Source organism: Lagenorhynchus albirostris, chromosome X, assembly GCF_949774975.1.
Source record: "Lagenorhynchus albirostris chromosome X, mLagAlb1.1, whole genome shotgun sequence".
NCBI lineage: Eukaryota > Metazoa > Chordata > Mammalia > Artiodactyla > Delphinidae > Lagenorhynchus > Lagenorhynchus albirostris.
This window is the reverse complement of record NC_083116.1, coordinates 114,302,921-114,318,000: the sequence shown is the minus strand read 5'-3', so window position 1 is coordinate 114,318,000 and position 15,080 is coordinate 114,302,921. Positions and strand designations below refer to the sequence as shown.

General features: G+C 34.2%; 1 protein-coding gene across 4 annotated transcripts in view; it reads left to right on the top strand.

Annotated features, from left to right (window-relative positions):
- The window catches only part of CNKSR2 (connector enhancer of kinase suppressor of Ras 2), a 258,143-nt gene that overhangs the window by 148,951 nt on the left and 94,112 nt on the right, over positions 1 to 15,080 (top strand). For all 4 annotated transcript variants that reach the window (XM_060137023.1, XM_060137022.1, XM_060137021.1 and 1 more), the window contains one exon: positions 4,981 to 5,192. In XM_060137023.1, coding sequence (XP_059993006.1) covers positions 4,981 to 5,192 — 212 coding nt within the window. The remainder of the gene's footprint in view (positions 1 to 4,980; positions 5,193 to 15,080) is intronic.

The window sequence follows — 15,080 nt, the reverse complement described above, 5'->3', positions numbered from 1 at the left end:
CAATAACAATAACTAATTTGTATTAAACACTCTACATTAAATATCTTATAAGCATTATCTCACATAATAGGAAACTAATATAAAATAGCAGCTAGGATTATTTTAGTAAGTAAAAAATAAGTGAGGCTCTTTGGTAAGAAGCCACAGGAAATCTCAAGTTACTTTGAAGCATTTCATACTTTATTTCTAAAAGAGAAAGTTAGAGATAATTTCTATGCTTTCTTAAATGTATGTAATGAGGAAGATTTTTTTTTCTTGGATGATGATGAGGGAGAGTGTTTCTTCCCCCAATACCTCTGTCTCTACAGTTTCCACTTGGTTAGTTCATTAATGTTTCTTTCAGAAAGTAGAGAGAGTTTGCAAGAGAATGAGTTGCCTTTAAAGTCTATTTTCAGATTTCTGGAGGCTGTATCTCCATTTCATGTTCCAAATTCCTATTTGAAATTCTTGGCAGGTGGAAGACTATAACTTTGTGCCATCATGCATTTTGTCCAAAAGCATTATGATTTCCAGCCTTGTGGAATACAAAAATTATGGAAAAGGGCCAGCACTAAATGGGGATAATTAATACCAATCACAAAGTATTTTGATTCAGTTTTTAAATTAGTTGTGCAGTCAGTCAAAAACAATAATTTAAGGTCTCTTGTTTCCAAGCTATACTTAATATTAAAATTCTTTAATAAATAAAAGTACTGAAATTCCGTGTTTTAATTAATTTTCACTATTCTTCACTTTAGTATACCTAATGTTTCATTCTGTTGGATATGATGGTACTGACATTTTACCATCTAAATGCTACATGACAACATTGGCATGTCTGCAAATACTGTGTTGTCATCTACTAATAAAACTACAGTCAATTTTATTAACATTTTAGGTCTTTTTTTGAGAATTAAATGTGGTTGTGAGAACATGGTTTGTGAGAAGATACAATTTACTAAGCTGGCGTTTCCAAACTCGTTCTAATATATAATTTACAGTCATGCTAAATTTACAATCAGATGTACAAATTCATCTGATATCCTAGTCAAATTCAAGTTGAATTTTAATCTATTAAGATAGTATCAGACTTTTTGAATACTCTTGTAAGAGGAGCAATAAAACCATGTGTGTTTCAAATAGGAAATGAATCTTTTGGTTTGTTTTCATTTTAATGGGAAAGATTTTTATTTCAGTGCAAATGATTATTTAAAAGACCTTATTCTTCAGAGGGCTACATGTACAGATAAACATTAGAAAATTATTTTTAGCAAGTCTCTGCGGTTCTTTGATGTTCTTTCCTTGTCTCTTGGATAGGGAGGAACTTGTAATAAAGAGAGTATTTCCTAGACAGAATGTATTTAAAATGTACTTCAGAAGACAAAGGAGTTAAAGAATCCAGTTCTGTCCTCTAAGTGTGGTGCAGATATGATGAAGGCAATATATTGAAGTCAATAAAAAGCTTTAAACATGCTGTTTACAAAAACAGGAGAATGCAAGAGATTGAAGTATCAGCATAGTGGTACTTGTTTTGGTAGTATTGCTTGAACGTTCCATACTTTTCAGTAAAATTCATAAGTAGGGTATTATCTGTCGCCTTAATTGATTCTTAGTCTAGTGTGTAATTTAACAGAATGTTCTAAATGTTTTTGAGTCAGATTATTAGTTACCTCGTCACACAATCGTTTGATATAGCCCAGTTAGAAAATATGTGCATGAAACTCCCTTTGTACCACAGCCTCATATAAATTATCTGCATTTTCTGGTTTGATTTGAAGTTATAGTCATAAAACTTTTTGCATTTGTCATTCTTTTATAGGTACAGCTGTGGCTTTTTTTTTTCTCATTTTGAGGATGAATGAGGCTCACCTAATTTAACTCATCTGAACGTTTATTTTTTCCTACATTAAAAACTTTTGTTTATGTAGGATAGGCATTTGGGTGATAATTTGAATTGTAAATAATAAAAGCTTTCTCATCTTAAAACCAAAAAACCTTAAAAATGGTAGGACTGGTTGTCAAATTAGGTAGACTTTTTTTCATGTGATTATAATTCTTTGAACACATTTATTCCAGAAAAAGAATGTGATTGCAAAAGTGACTTTTTCTTTAAAAGAGAAAACACTCATGTATGTGAAGTGAGTGAAATTTGGTCAGTTTTTTATTATATGACTGTATACAATTTCGTTATCATAGTATACAGTGAACTTTTATACTTAACCAAATTTCTTTTTCTGTCATGAAAACCAAGAATTTATAGGTCTTGCACAACTGTGAAGTTTAAATACTAATTTCTCGTATTAATTTTACTGTGAGCCATTAAATATAAAGATAGTCCAGTGAAGCAGTGCTCTAACTTTCCATCTGTTCCCGTAAATCCTTTTTAGAGCAAAACTGTAGATTTATTATATATATGTATAGATGTATAACATTAAGAAAATTTTTATAGCAGTACAAATTAATATGTTGAGTTATTCAGGGTCTCATAATGTGAGTACATATACACATAGCCACACCCACTTATATACGCAATACATGTATCAATTCATTCTACTGCAAAGTTTGGTTTTGATCTGTACTTTTCTTAATTCAACTTTATTGAATGCATCCCATATAGACATGTCTAATAAATCTTCTTTGTTGGTAGAAGGCCTCTCATACCATTATAGATAAGGAATACCAGCCCTTCCCATTTTCTACCACAGGGTGTCTCCTTATAAGTAGAGCATGGTGAATTAACTAGGGCTGAATCACCCTCTGATCTCAGCTGCATTAACATTCATGTCACAGGCCTGGCAGAAACGTCTGCCCATTTATGGATAGGCATAACCTTCCCCAGTGCCCCAAGTTCATTAGGGCTGTTTCCAAGCTAATTGCAGTGTCAGTTTCTTTTTGCTAGAGGACTAGCTAACAAAAAGCACCAGGCAATTTGTTAAGGAAAAGTTTTTAGCTAGCCAAAAATAAAATTGTGCCTGGATTTTATATTTATTTTCTTTGTGTTGCCTAAGAACTAGCTTTCATAGTTACAATTTGGTAATAAGCAATACTTTTATTTATACAATGGAATATTACGCAGCCATAAAAAGAAACAAAATTGAGCTATTTGTAGTGAGGTAGATAGACCTAGAGTCTGTCATACAGAGTGAAGTAAGTCAGAAAGAGAAAGACAAATACCGTATGCTAACACATATATATGGAATTTAAGGGGAAAAAATGTCATGAAGAACCTAGGGGTAAGACGGGAATAAAGACACAGACCTACTAGAGAATGGACTTGAGGATATGGGGAGGGGGAAGGGTAAGCTGTGGCAAAGAGGGAGAGTGGCATGGACATATATACACTACCAAACGTAAAATAGGATAGCTAGTGCGAAGCAGCCGCATAGCACAGGGAGATCAACTCAGTGCTTTGTGACCACCTAGAGGGGTGAGATAGGGAGGGTGGGAGGGAGGGAGACACAAGAGGGACGAGATATGGGAACATATGTATATGTATAATTGATTCACTTTGTTATAAAGCAGAAACTAACACACCATTGTAAAGCAATTATACTCCAATAAAGATGTAAAAAAATAAAAAAAAATAAAAGAGTGACAGCTTTCTGATTCAGTCAGTCTTGAGAATATTATTTACTACTTTCTACATAGTTCAAATAATAGGAATATAGTTCTCTTCATTTGGACAAACCCAACCTCGACATTTGTATACTGAGAGAGAAGTATAGTATACTGTAGTATAAAAGTATAATATTTTTGGTGAACTGAAACTCATATTTTAGAATTGACATTAGCTTTATAAGCTCATCACCATCTCATAAGACTTAATAGGTCACTTATAAATTTGTTATTTTTATCTGTCTTGTTATAATTCAGTTTATTCTGTGGATTTAAGATTTCAGTCTTGGCACTTAAAATTAAATTTTATCTGGTTTGATAGTATTCATGGCACTGTTTAGGGTAGAACTGGAAACAAGAACTAGGAAGAAATAAAATTAGTGATCAACAAGGAAAGAAACGTTGCATTTACATCCATAGTCATGTTCTAGAATATGAGCTTTTCTAACAGAAATTTTATAGCTAGTCAGTGAAATTATCATAAAATAAGCAAGGTTCATTTTAACTAATCCTAAATGGAATATTTCTACCAAATTATTGTCCCAGTCACCTGGGCTGTGTGATTAATATTTACTATGTGTAAGTAACAGTTTTAGGGATCCCATAAATTTAAATTAGAGATTTTTCACTTCAGAATCCTATAGAAAAAAAAATCAACTTGCCATCATCTTAAATCCCATTCTTAAACTCTATATATGGTAAGGTTTCTCCACCCTCTCTCCACAAGAAATGTTGCTGATGTGTAATTAAATTTTGATATATCCATTTAGAATGAGTTCCATGAACATATCTTTTTTTACTATTAAATGAGATAATACAGTTTAAATACAGAGAATAATTCTTTTCATTAAGGTTTATTTTAAATTAATAACAAGCTGTTTGAAATTCTTACAACACCAGTTTATATAGTGCTAACTTAGTTCTTAAGGTCACAGTACCCTCACAGAAGTGGCAGTTCTTAAATACATCTTTGTTTTTAAGCAGTGCAAATATTACCATGAATCAATTAGATAAACTGGCAGAAGAAAGCTACATTGTTAGCACTGTTAACATTATACCTACTTTCTTAAGCACTAAAAGGAATTTATGAGCTAAGATGATGTCTTTTATGTGCCATAGTATTGAACATGGACTAGAGCAGGAGTTAGAAGATCCATGGGCTATGTCTAGCTGTGTAACCTTTAGGCTAGTCATTTAACCTCTCTGAGCCTTGGCATTTTTTTTTCCTGCAAAACAGGAATAATTCAAAGTTGCCCTATAAACCTCAAAGAAAGTTTGGAAAGATCAGAAGATATATAGGAAGGACATTATTACTACTTTAGACTGTCTCTGTCATTTTACCACTGTAACACTTTTCTACATCCTTCTCCTTTACCATCTCTTTAGGGATGAAAAAGGAAACCTTCCTTGTGAAGACCTCAGAGGACACATGGTGGGCAAGCCAGTGCATAAGGGATCTGAATCACCAAATTCATTTCTGGATCAGGAATATCGAAAGAGGTTTAATATTGTGGAGGAAGATACTGTCTTGTATTGTTATGAATATGAAAAGGGAAGATCAAGTAGTCAAGGAAGACGAGAAAGCACCCCAACTTATGGTAAGAGTTCTTCTCTTACATTGATGAAAGAGCTTATGTCTGGTATGGGAATCTCAATTTCTTTTCCTAGGCTTTTGGGTTGTGAAAATTACTTGATAGCTTTTGAATCTTTATAATTGATCTGTGTCTGTCGTGTGCTTCCAAGTGGAATCTCAACAATATGAGGCATGACATTAAAATTTATTCCAGGTTTTCCAAAAATAAGCAAGAATAGTAGGTAGCATTTTAACTCATTAATGATTTACGGAAACCTTTTTGACTCACATGTAATTTTTGTAGATCAGGTGTTGCCAAACTGGACTAGTTCAAGGGTTTTTTTCCCGTTTTTTTAATGAATATTTACTGTTAACATAACTTATTTAAAATAAAATTTCCTTATTTCTCAGGTATTAAAAAATCTTTAGATGGACTTTTCTGGGTAAAATCTCATCTCAATTTTTGTTTTTTATAAGAAGCTGTAAATTTTGAGTGGATTTTAAATAGGAAGGACATAATGTATTTAAAGCAAAGATGGGCCTAGAGTTACCATGTCCCAGGATTTTTTATCTGACTCCTGTTTTTCCATGCATGACCCAGAAAGTAACCCAGTCACAAATACTTAAAAATTGATATAGTGTAGCTGTAAGATTTGCAGATAAAGTTGCCTAAAGTTAAAGTAGTAACACCTATGGTCCTATTGCAAGAATGAGTGTATTGAACTGGAATTCTATGCTCCATCCTTTTCAGTTTTGGGGGAAGGGCAGAATCCTTGCTGATTAGTCCAGACTTGATCAGTGGGAGCTGAGCAGAAGGAAAGTTGTTTCTAACTTTCTCTTTCCACCTGCCTCCCTTACTTTTTCACTATGGCCATATGCCTCCCTCCTGTGGTTCCGAAAGATTACCTACGTTATTACCCACGCCCTGTTTCCTTACAGCTCTTTGGTAATAATTATGTATGAAAAGTTTTGGCCAAAACGATCCTAAATAATAGGAACCATACCTATCTTGCTTTGTGTTATTCTCTGTACATGTGCTGTTTTATCATGTGCTCCTCCTCAATTATACTACTCTGGTGGCACTTATTTTGAACTGTCATAAATTGAAGGTATTTGTACCTTTGCTTTTCTCCACTATTATATTGTAAACCTCTGCAGTATAGAGGCCTGCCATCTTTTTATCCCTGCCCCTGCCCCCCATCACATGAGATTTTTATTTTTGTTAATTCGTTGCACAAGTATTTATTGACTACCTATTATTGGATAGGCATTAATGTATAGCAACTCTTCTTTTGTTATGTCCCAGAATTTTCTGGCTATTTTCTACTTGTGTTGAAGTAGATAAGAATGTTTAATTTAAGGGGAACTTATAGTCACCAGATGAAGTTGATTATTGACAGCTTTATAAAAAAATAGTTTACTAAGTTCTTACTTAAATGGCTCTGAATTCTTAGTTCCTTCAAACTATGGTTTAAAGCACCTAGTGCTATCATGTTCCACAGATCATATCTCTTCCAATAAAATAGAATACCATTTAAATTTTAGAAAAAGTAGATATCCTTTAGATTCTTGATATACTTTTATAAACCACTTAGGAGAAAAGAAATGTATATATGCTTAAAAGAGGGATAACGAAGTAAAAGCAAAAGTTCTTTTACTTTTGGTCATATAGTCTGAACTTTCACTAGAGATACTTATAGATACTTCAGTAGAGATTCCCTGGCACAACTTGAAAGTTGTTCCAGGTAGCTAGCAGTTGAATGTATATTTACCTTTTTAAAATCAGCTCTTAAATAATAAAACTTACCTTTCACATACGTGAATTTGTGGCCATAGTATTCCCAAAGATTAATTCATTTGTTAACTCATTCAGCTAATATTAGTTGTGTGCATCAGGTCAGCCAGGCACTTGGGATGCAAAGATGAATAAAACATAAATCTTCCCTGGAAGGCAGTCACAATGCAGAGGGAAAAAACAAAGAGATGCAGTGCAGCCACTTTAGGTAAGTAAGAAGGTGTGAACAGAGTGCTGCAGTAGCCTGGGAGCTGAAGCCCCAGAGTCTTCCTGGGAAGTCACATAAATAAAAGTGACATTTATGCTTGAGTTTTAAATGATGAATAGTCATTATCCAGGGTTTCTAAATGCTGGTTATCCCCACTAAATACCTGACACCTTCTCAAACCTAGGTCTGAGATCTGAGGGTTTATATAAATCTCCCAGCCCTAACGGTCCCAAGTAACTTCAAACCTTAATAAGCAATAATTGATGACAACTTCTTTATTTAACCTATAAAATGGTCCCATTACATGGACCCCCAAGTGTGACAATATTCTCTTGGATTTAAAAACAATGATAATGAAATACTTGATCCTGCTGAAGTATATTGAAAACAAAAAACACCCTGACGTTACAAAAAAAGTCCACATTTTATATTTTCTGAAAATGACAGTAATTTAACCTGTTAGCACTTGTGTAATACCTTAAAAGGCATTGTATAAGTCCTTTAGCCTTACAGTGTTCAACTTAGCTCTTAGTTACAAATACCCTTATCTTCAAGTATGTGGACTTAGTCACCATTACTACCTATTAACTTCCCAGCTAACCTGTTTACTCAAAGAGGTTTAGAGTTATAAGAGTCTAAATAGGATTTTGAGAAGCAAAGGAGAAACATGATACAGTTTTTTTGTTTGTTTGTTTTTTTGCGATACGCGGGCCTCTCACTGTTATGGCCTCTCCCATTGCGGAGCACAGGCTCCGGACACGCAGGCTCAGCGGCCATGGCTCACGGGCCCAGCCGCTCCGCGGCATGTGGGATCTTCCCGGACCGGGGCACGAGCCCGTGTCCCCTGCATCGGCAGGGGGACTCTCAACCACTGCGCCACCAGGGAAGCCCCATGATACAGTTTTTAGTGTGTGCTTTTGGTTTCATTCATATGATAGATATATAAGACAAAAATATTTAGGGAAGCTCTGCTATTAGACACTGTGACATAGAAACAGATGGAAAGAAAAATACTTGAAAATATCCTAATTGAGAGCTTTAAAATGTATTGATTAACCAAAGTTCTCATTTTATATCATGAACCCATTCTTTGTGGCTAAGAGTGAAGTAAAAAATTAGTTATTTGCCCTAAGCTGTAAGATACAGTATGGATAGACAGTGGATGGCCCGTCTAGAAAATAAGTAAATAATACCTGTTGAGATTTATGTATGCCAGGCACTCTTCTAAGCATTTAAAAGTCATTAACCCTGTGAGGTAGATACTAATAGAATCCTCACTTTACAGATGGGTTAAATAACTTACCCAACTAGTAAGTGGTAGAGCTGGGATTAAATACCCATGGATATTTGTTGACTCTACCAGTGGTACTGGATAGCTAACTATTATGAAAATAATTTGCAAAAGTGTAGGGAAATAATTTCCAAAAATTTCATTACCCCTTCCAAATTCAAGCATTTGATTTCAGGCAAGCAGAACTAGATCTGTTCGAATATGTTTTTCTATATGTTTTGTATTTCCTGACACTATAATAAACATGCATTTATATAGACATGGCCTTAACACACCTTAGGAAAAGATAGCTAAATTGAGGGGTACAGTTAGCAACAATGTGTATGCCCTTTTTAAATGAGAGAGCATATAATAGGTTTTACTTTCCTAAAACAATAAACAAGAATGATTTCTGGAAATACAGATATAGTAGGTGAGGCAACCTAGATTAGTGATCGCTGGCATTGACTTTATCATCAGCCATACTTGGTAATCCTGACTGCCATCTAATTAGTCCAGTGTGACCTTAGGAATGTTACTCAAGGCCTCAGTTTTCTCATTTGTTAAATGAAGATGATAATATCTGTCTCATAGACTTTCTGTTAGAATTTAATGACAACACACTGTAAATTGCCTAGAAAGTGCCCAGTATGTGCTAGATATTTCTTTTCACTATTGTCATTATTACATAGAGACTTTAATGTTGCTGAGAAAATAGATCTTGAGTGTTTTTACCACAAAAAAAGGGTAACTGTTTGAGATGATAGATGTGTTAAATAGCTTGATTGTGGTAATCATTTCACAATGTTTACATATAATATCAAATCATCATGTTAATATATGCAATTTTTATTTGTCAATTATACCTCAATAAAGCTAGGGAAAAAAACAAAGAACTGAAATATCTCAACAGGTAAATAATAATAATATGAGCCATTTAAAAGTTTTTCAAGAATAAGATGGAGTGAATAAACAGAAAGTTCAGAAAAAAAAAAGAAACTTTAATGTGAAAGTAAAAGGGTGAAAAAAGATAACATTAAATCACTAACTATTTGGTCTCATCTGCTCATGCTTCAAAGGCAAAGGTTCAAATTTGATGAGATCAGTTGCTTGGCAACTTTTCAGAATGGTAATATTTCCCATCAGCTTTCCCTTTTCACTGTTCACAGACTCCTTGCCCTTGCTGTTCCATCATAGCACATTTCTGTGCATAGAAACCTGCTAAAAGGTAGACACAGTTGGCTGAGTTCCTTTGTGGTTGTGAGTGGTCATATTTTATAAGAATAGAATAAAAACATTTTTTACAGTAATATTATAGAATAGTATTGGTTTGAAGGAATTCAGACCTTTTCTGATTTATTGAAAATCCAGGACCTCACAAAAAGCACGTGAACGAATGCAAGGTTGGTATTTTACAAGTGCTCCTCAGAAATGTTATTTGTACACACTGTGCATTGAGGAAAATTAATTTCTGTAATATTATACCTGAACATTTTCCACCAGAGTAGTTGGGACAAGAGAAAACCAAATACCATGTCCCTTTTATCCACTTGAATAGCAAATGGCTTGAAGTGATTTAACAGTAGCATGGTGAAGGACTTATGGGCAGTGATACTGTGAACTGAGTTTTATCAGTGTGAGGTAGGGATATGGTCTGAAGGTCCCAGGGTCTCTCATACTTCAAAATCACCTTTCTCTATCTTACAACTTCATTCTATCTTTTGGGCAGTTAAATTAGAATTAATAACATTATTTCAAACATTTCTTAAAGGTACACGTAATACATTTGCATTTCTTTATTTCCAAATAGAAGCTTGTTCCCTTTCCTGTGATTTTTGCATATAAATTATCTTTCTTATCAAATAAAAGTTCAGCTATCATTCATCAGCTATGCTAGAGAGAAAAGAAAATGGGATTCTAACCACAAGAAATTTCTGTGCTCAAGTAAAACGCACTACTTCCAAAGCACTTCTAGAAATAGAAATTAGTGAATCAAAAATTCAGAAATATGAGATATGTACTATACTCACAGGAATTCTTATTCCTTTGGACTTATTTAATACACTTCATAAAGACTGCATGTTAGTGAGCTTCACAAAATAATTTTGAATATCAAGGTGATGGTGATAAGGGACCATGTAACTGATGGAAAAGTAGTTCAGCAATATTTTGGCATAGAAATAGAAAATAGTCTGTTCCTAATGTAAAAATTAGAGTAATCACCTAGGGAAGGCACTCTTCTTTAATTTGTATAATTTTACTGATAGAAATAGAGCATGAGTTTTGAGGTCAGATAGACCTGAATTTGGTGCCAAGGCTTGGCCTTTAATAACTGATTGACCTTGTAATTGAGCCTTAGCCTCACTGTGTTTTTGTTTCCTTATCTGTAAAATGGGATAGCAATACTACTTTTAGTGTTTTTATGAGCATTAAATGAGATACTATATCTCAAGTACTTAGCACTGGTCTTGCCTCATAGAAAGTACTCAAGAAATGGTGCCTAGGGACTTCCCTGGTGGTCCAGTGGTTAAGACTTCGCCTTCCAATGCAGTGGGTATGGATTTGATCCCTGGATCGGGGAGCTAAGATCCCACATGCCTCACGGCCAAAAAACATAAAACAGAAGCAATATTGTAACAAATTCAATAAAGACTTAAAAAAAAAAAGAAACCATGCTTACAAGAAATGGTGCCTAAATGGCATAATAAATTACTGCTGCTCATAAATAAAAGTGTCTCAAAGATTCTGAAGTGCTGATGGATCAAATTAACACTTCCTCCTTTCCTGTGGAGGGACTTAATAAAGAACAAAAGGAATGGAAGTATTCCCTCGGTTTGGTCCCTCTACCTACCCAATAAATAACCAGCCATTTAAATCATACCAATTAAAAGAAATATAGAATTTGCTTGTTTCTTTTGGTTTGGTTTTGAAAAGTAGAAGGAAGAGCATCAAATAGCTCATAACACTAGAAACCTTCGTGATCCAAGTCTTCTTTTAAGTTCTGTTATTGAAATCACTACCTCATATGCTAGGCAGAAGGACCTAGTTATAACCTCTCAGCATCAAAATTTTGAAAACAGTTCAAACCCCACACCTTTTTAAAGTTTAAGATTAGTTGCTTTTAAAAAAGGATAGTGAAAATAATATGTGAAATAAGTTAAATAGTTGGAGACTTTCAAAGAAATGAAACCTGGCAAGATCAGATTGCCCTGAAAGAATTGAAGGTACTAGGTAATAGATAAAACAGTAAGCTTAAGAAAAAAAAAAAACTTTTAATAAAGTTCCAGAATATTAATATGTGGATAAAAAGGAGGGATTAGCAAACCAAATCAGCAAAGCTGATGCAACTATTAGAGGAAAAGAAAAACTCTTCAAATGAATTAACACAAAGATATTAGTGCTTCCCTTAAAGACAAAATGGGAAAGCCAAGAATAGAAACAGTCCAACTCAGAGATTCTCAACTGGGGTCAGTATTGCCCCCTAGGGGCATTTGGCAATTTCTGGGGACATTGGTAGTTGTCATAAATGGGAGTGGAGGTGCTACTGGTATCTAGTGAATAGAGGCCCAAGATGCTACTAAACATCCTACAATGAATAGGACAGCCCCCAACAATAAAGAATGATCCAGTCCAAAACATCAAGAGTGCTGCTGTTGAGAAACCCTAGCTAAATTAAGAAGAATCAGTTGCAGACAAATTGAATACAGAAGCAGATGTATGTGACTAGAAAATCAAAGAGCCCTTGTATGACATAGGACCAATTGCCTTTTTTTTATTCAAAGGATCTGGGAACTTACTGCTCTGGAAGGATAGACCTGCATTTACTCAAACTTAGCATATTCTCTATAAGGTTGTGAGTATCTGAGATGACTTACCCTGCTCTATAGTAGAAAACCTAATCATGACATCCCCTGGAACAGGAGGGAACTCATTGTGCCTAGTTGAAATTGGAATGCACTTTCCCTCAATGGGAAAAAGATAAAATAAATGGCAGCAAGGTGAAATTTAAATAGAGTGGTTAGTGTCTGCTTTCAGATCACAATGTGGCTTAAGTAATCCAGCATTTTCCTATGTACGTTCTTCAGATCACTAGTTCTGAAAGAGAATCTTTGTAAATGAAAGAGATTACGTGGTTAAATAAGATTGGGAAGCTCTGCATATTTTATCCCCCTCTTGGAGATTAATAAATGCACATTAGCATACTAAAGGCTTTGAAAATCTTGTTGAATTGGGGTTAGCTTATTGTTTCCCACATGTATTTGTACATTGCATCTTTTTTGGTTTTGGTCACAAAATATTTATTAACCTCCCAATGGAACTAATGTTTGATGGAATATATTTTGGAAAGGCTGAAATAGAGTTGCAGCTCCTCTTAAAGACCAATATACCAATGCTAAAATTTCTTTGTTTTAAGTTGCAAACAGCTGACCTAACAGATAAGCATTTGGAAAAGCCTCTATTCTTAACTTGAAGTCTGCCCCAGCAGACAGCTTGTTGAATGTCATCTTCATTTTTATTGTGCAGAAAAGCCATTTTCTAGAGTAAATCTTATTTGTGATGAAAGTCCAAACTAAAGTAATAAATATTAACTGGAAAGATCAGTGCATGGCTCGTCATAGAATTACTGGTATCACTGCAAAACAATTTGCTAGAATCATGAAGGAAATAGAACCCTGGGGATAGAAAATGTCAAGTGTTATAGCCAATCTTGTTAAAAGAGAGATGACTAAAAATTATACACTGATTATCTTAATGACTGGAGACATTAGAGGAAATAATTAAAAGAACATACAGCCATTTAAAAGTATGACAACCTAGCATCACTTTATAAATAACACATCATGTCAAACCAGTTTATTTTCCATCTTTGTTAAGGGATGGACAACAAATACAGTTACATCTACAGTTTATGTTCTGATCCTCCATTAGTTCTTTGCCTAGCCTTTAAGAACTTTTTGCAAGAGTTGCAAACTGGCTGGGAGTATACTTTTTTAAAAAGCAGTAATCATACATGTCAGTGAATTATTTTTGAAGAAAAATGAATTGGATTTTTGTGTAATGCAATGGTCTTGAATTCATCACTGAGGCAATTTAATGCAGTGAAAAGAGTACTGAAATAGAAGTTCAAAGTCTACATTCAGAGGCTGACTCCAAAACTAATTATCGGTGAAATCCTAAGAAATTAACTGTGGTGTGTGTGAAGTTTTTCATCTCTACCTTTCTTTCTAACTTCACTGACTAATATGATCCCAAAGAGAAAAATATGTGAAAGGAATTATAAAGTTATTACGTCGTTTTGTTTATTTCAAATGAGGGTCTTCAATTGAGGGTCTTAATCATTGTCCTTTTCGCTTTTCATGAGAAGGGGTGACTGTCTTCTATAGGTTGATAAGATTTTCAAGATACTGCTTTTACTAAGATCTTTAAAAATAGTTTGCTTTAATTGTAGTTTTTTACTTGAAAATGGGATGTTTTTAACCAAATACTATTTACCCCACATCATCTTTCTTTCCCACAGTTGTATTGCTGAGCACAGCAGGGGGCAAAAGTATTTAGCAGAGCTCATTGTTTTTTTACCCACCAGAGCCTTCAAAAGAGAACCCAGAACTCTTTTGCCGCTTAGACAGTATTTAAACCATGTGAATCCTTCCCCGTCTCTATGCACAGTGGCAGCATTTCGACTAAACCTTTCTGAACTCCAGTGTGTACAGCACATTTGCTCTCTTGGTATAATGTAATTTGATTCAAAATGTAATTAGCCTTGCAATCAGGTGTTAAAAGTTCCCTATAATTTTTGATGCAGTTCAAAATTTTCTCCTTCAACAATTTTTATGTGAGTCCCCATTTAAAGTCTAGATCACCTTTAGGAAGCGATAGGAAAATTCACAAACAAGATGTAGCTTATTCTTTGAAATGAGATTTTAATTGTTTTTGTTCTCCATTAATGCAACTGAGACGATTTCAAATTAATAATCATTAGGTTTGTATTTGATTTATATTATAAGGCATTAAATCCAGTACTTAAATAATCATCACATTGTGATGTTTACAAGCCACTTTTTCCCCAAGCTCTTTTATCCAGAAATGAAAATTTTAAAATATGGCCCTAGGGATCAGAGTGCCCAGTTTTTACTTATTTTACTAGATCCAGATATGTTGCCTTTATCCTTAAAAAATTACTGACTTTCCACTTAATTCAATTTTACTCCTCTTTAAATGTGTGATTCTCTACCTTAAATAATCTCGGGATGTTTTCCTAGAAATGCAGTCAACCATCTGAAAGCAATTTTTCTGTCTGGTATGTGGGGAGTTTGATGGCATGTATGTGGCATGCTTATAGCTTAACATTCCTTAATACACTCATTTTCATCAAAATATTGGCTAAAATATTCAGAACAGATGTGTATATGTGTGTATGTATATATTTTTTCTCCTTAGCCTCTAGAGAAAGCTTCTTTTGTGAGCATTAAAGGATATATCAGACGTAAGGAGAAATTTCTCTGCAGTCTTTTTTTTCAACTCTTTGACAACTGTAATTGAGAAGATTACTTCTCAGATGCTGTATATCACCCTGAAACTTAATGATTTTAGCATGTTGGGGACAGAGTTTTTAAAAGGTAGGGGAGGGATACAATTGAAA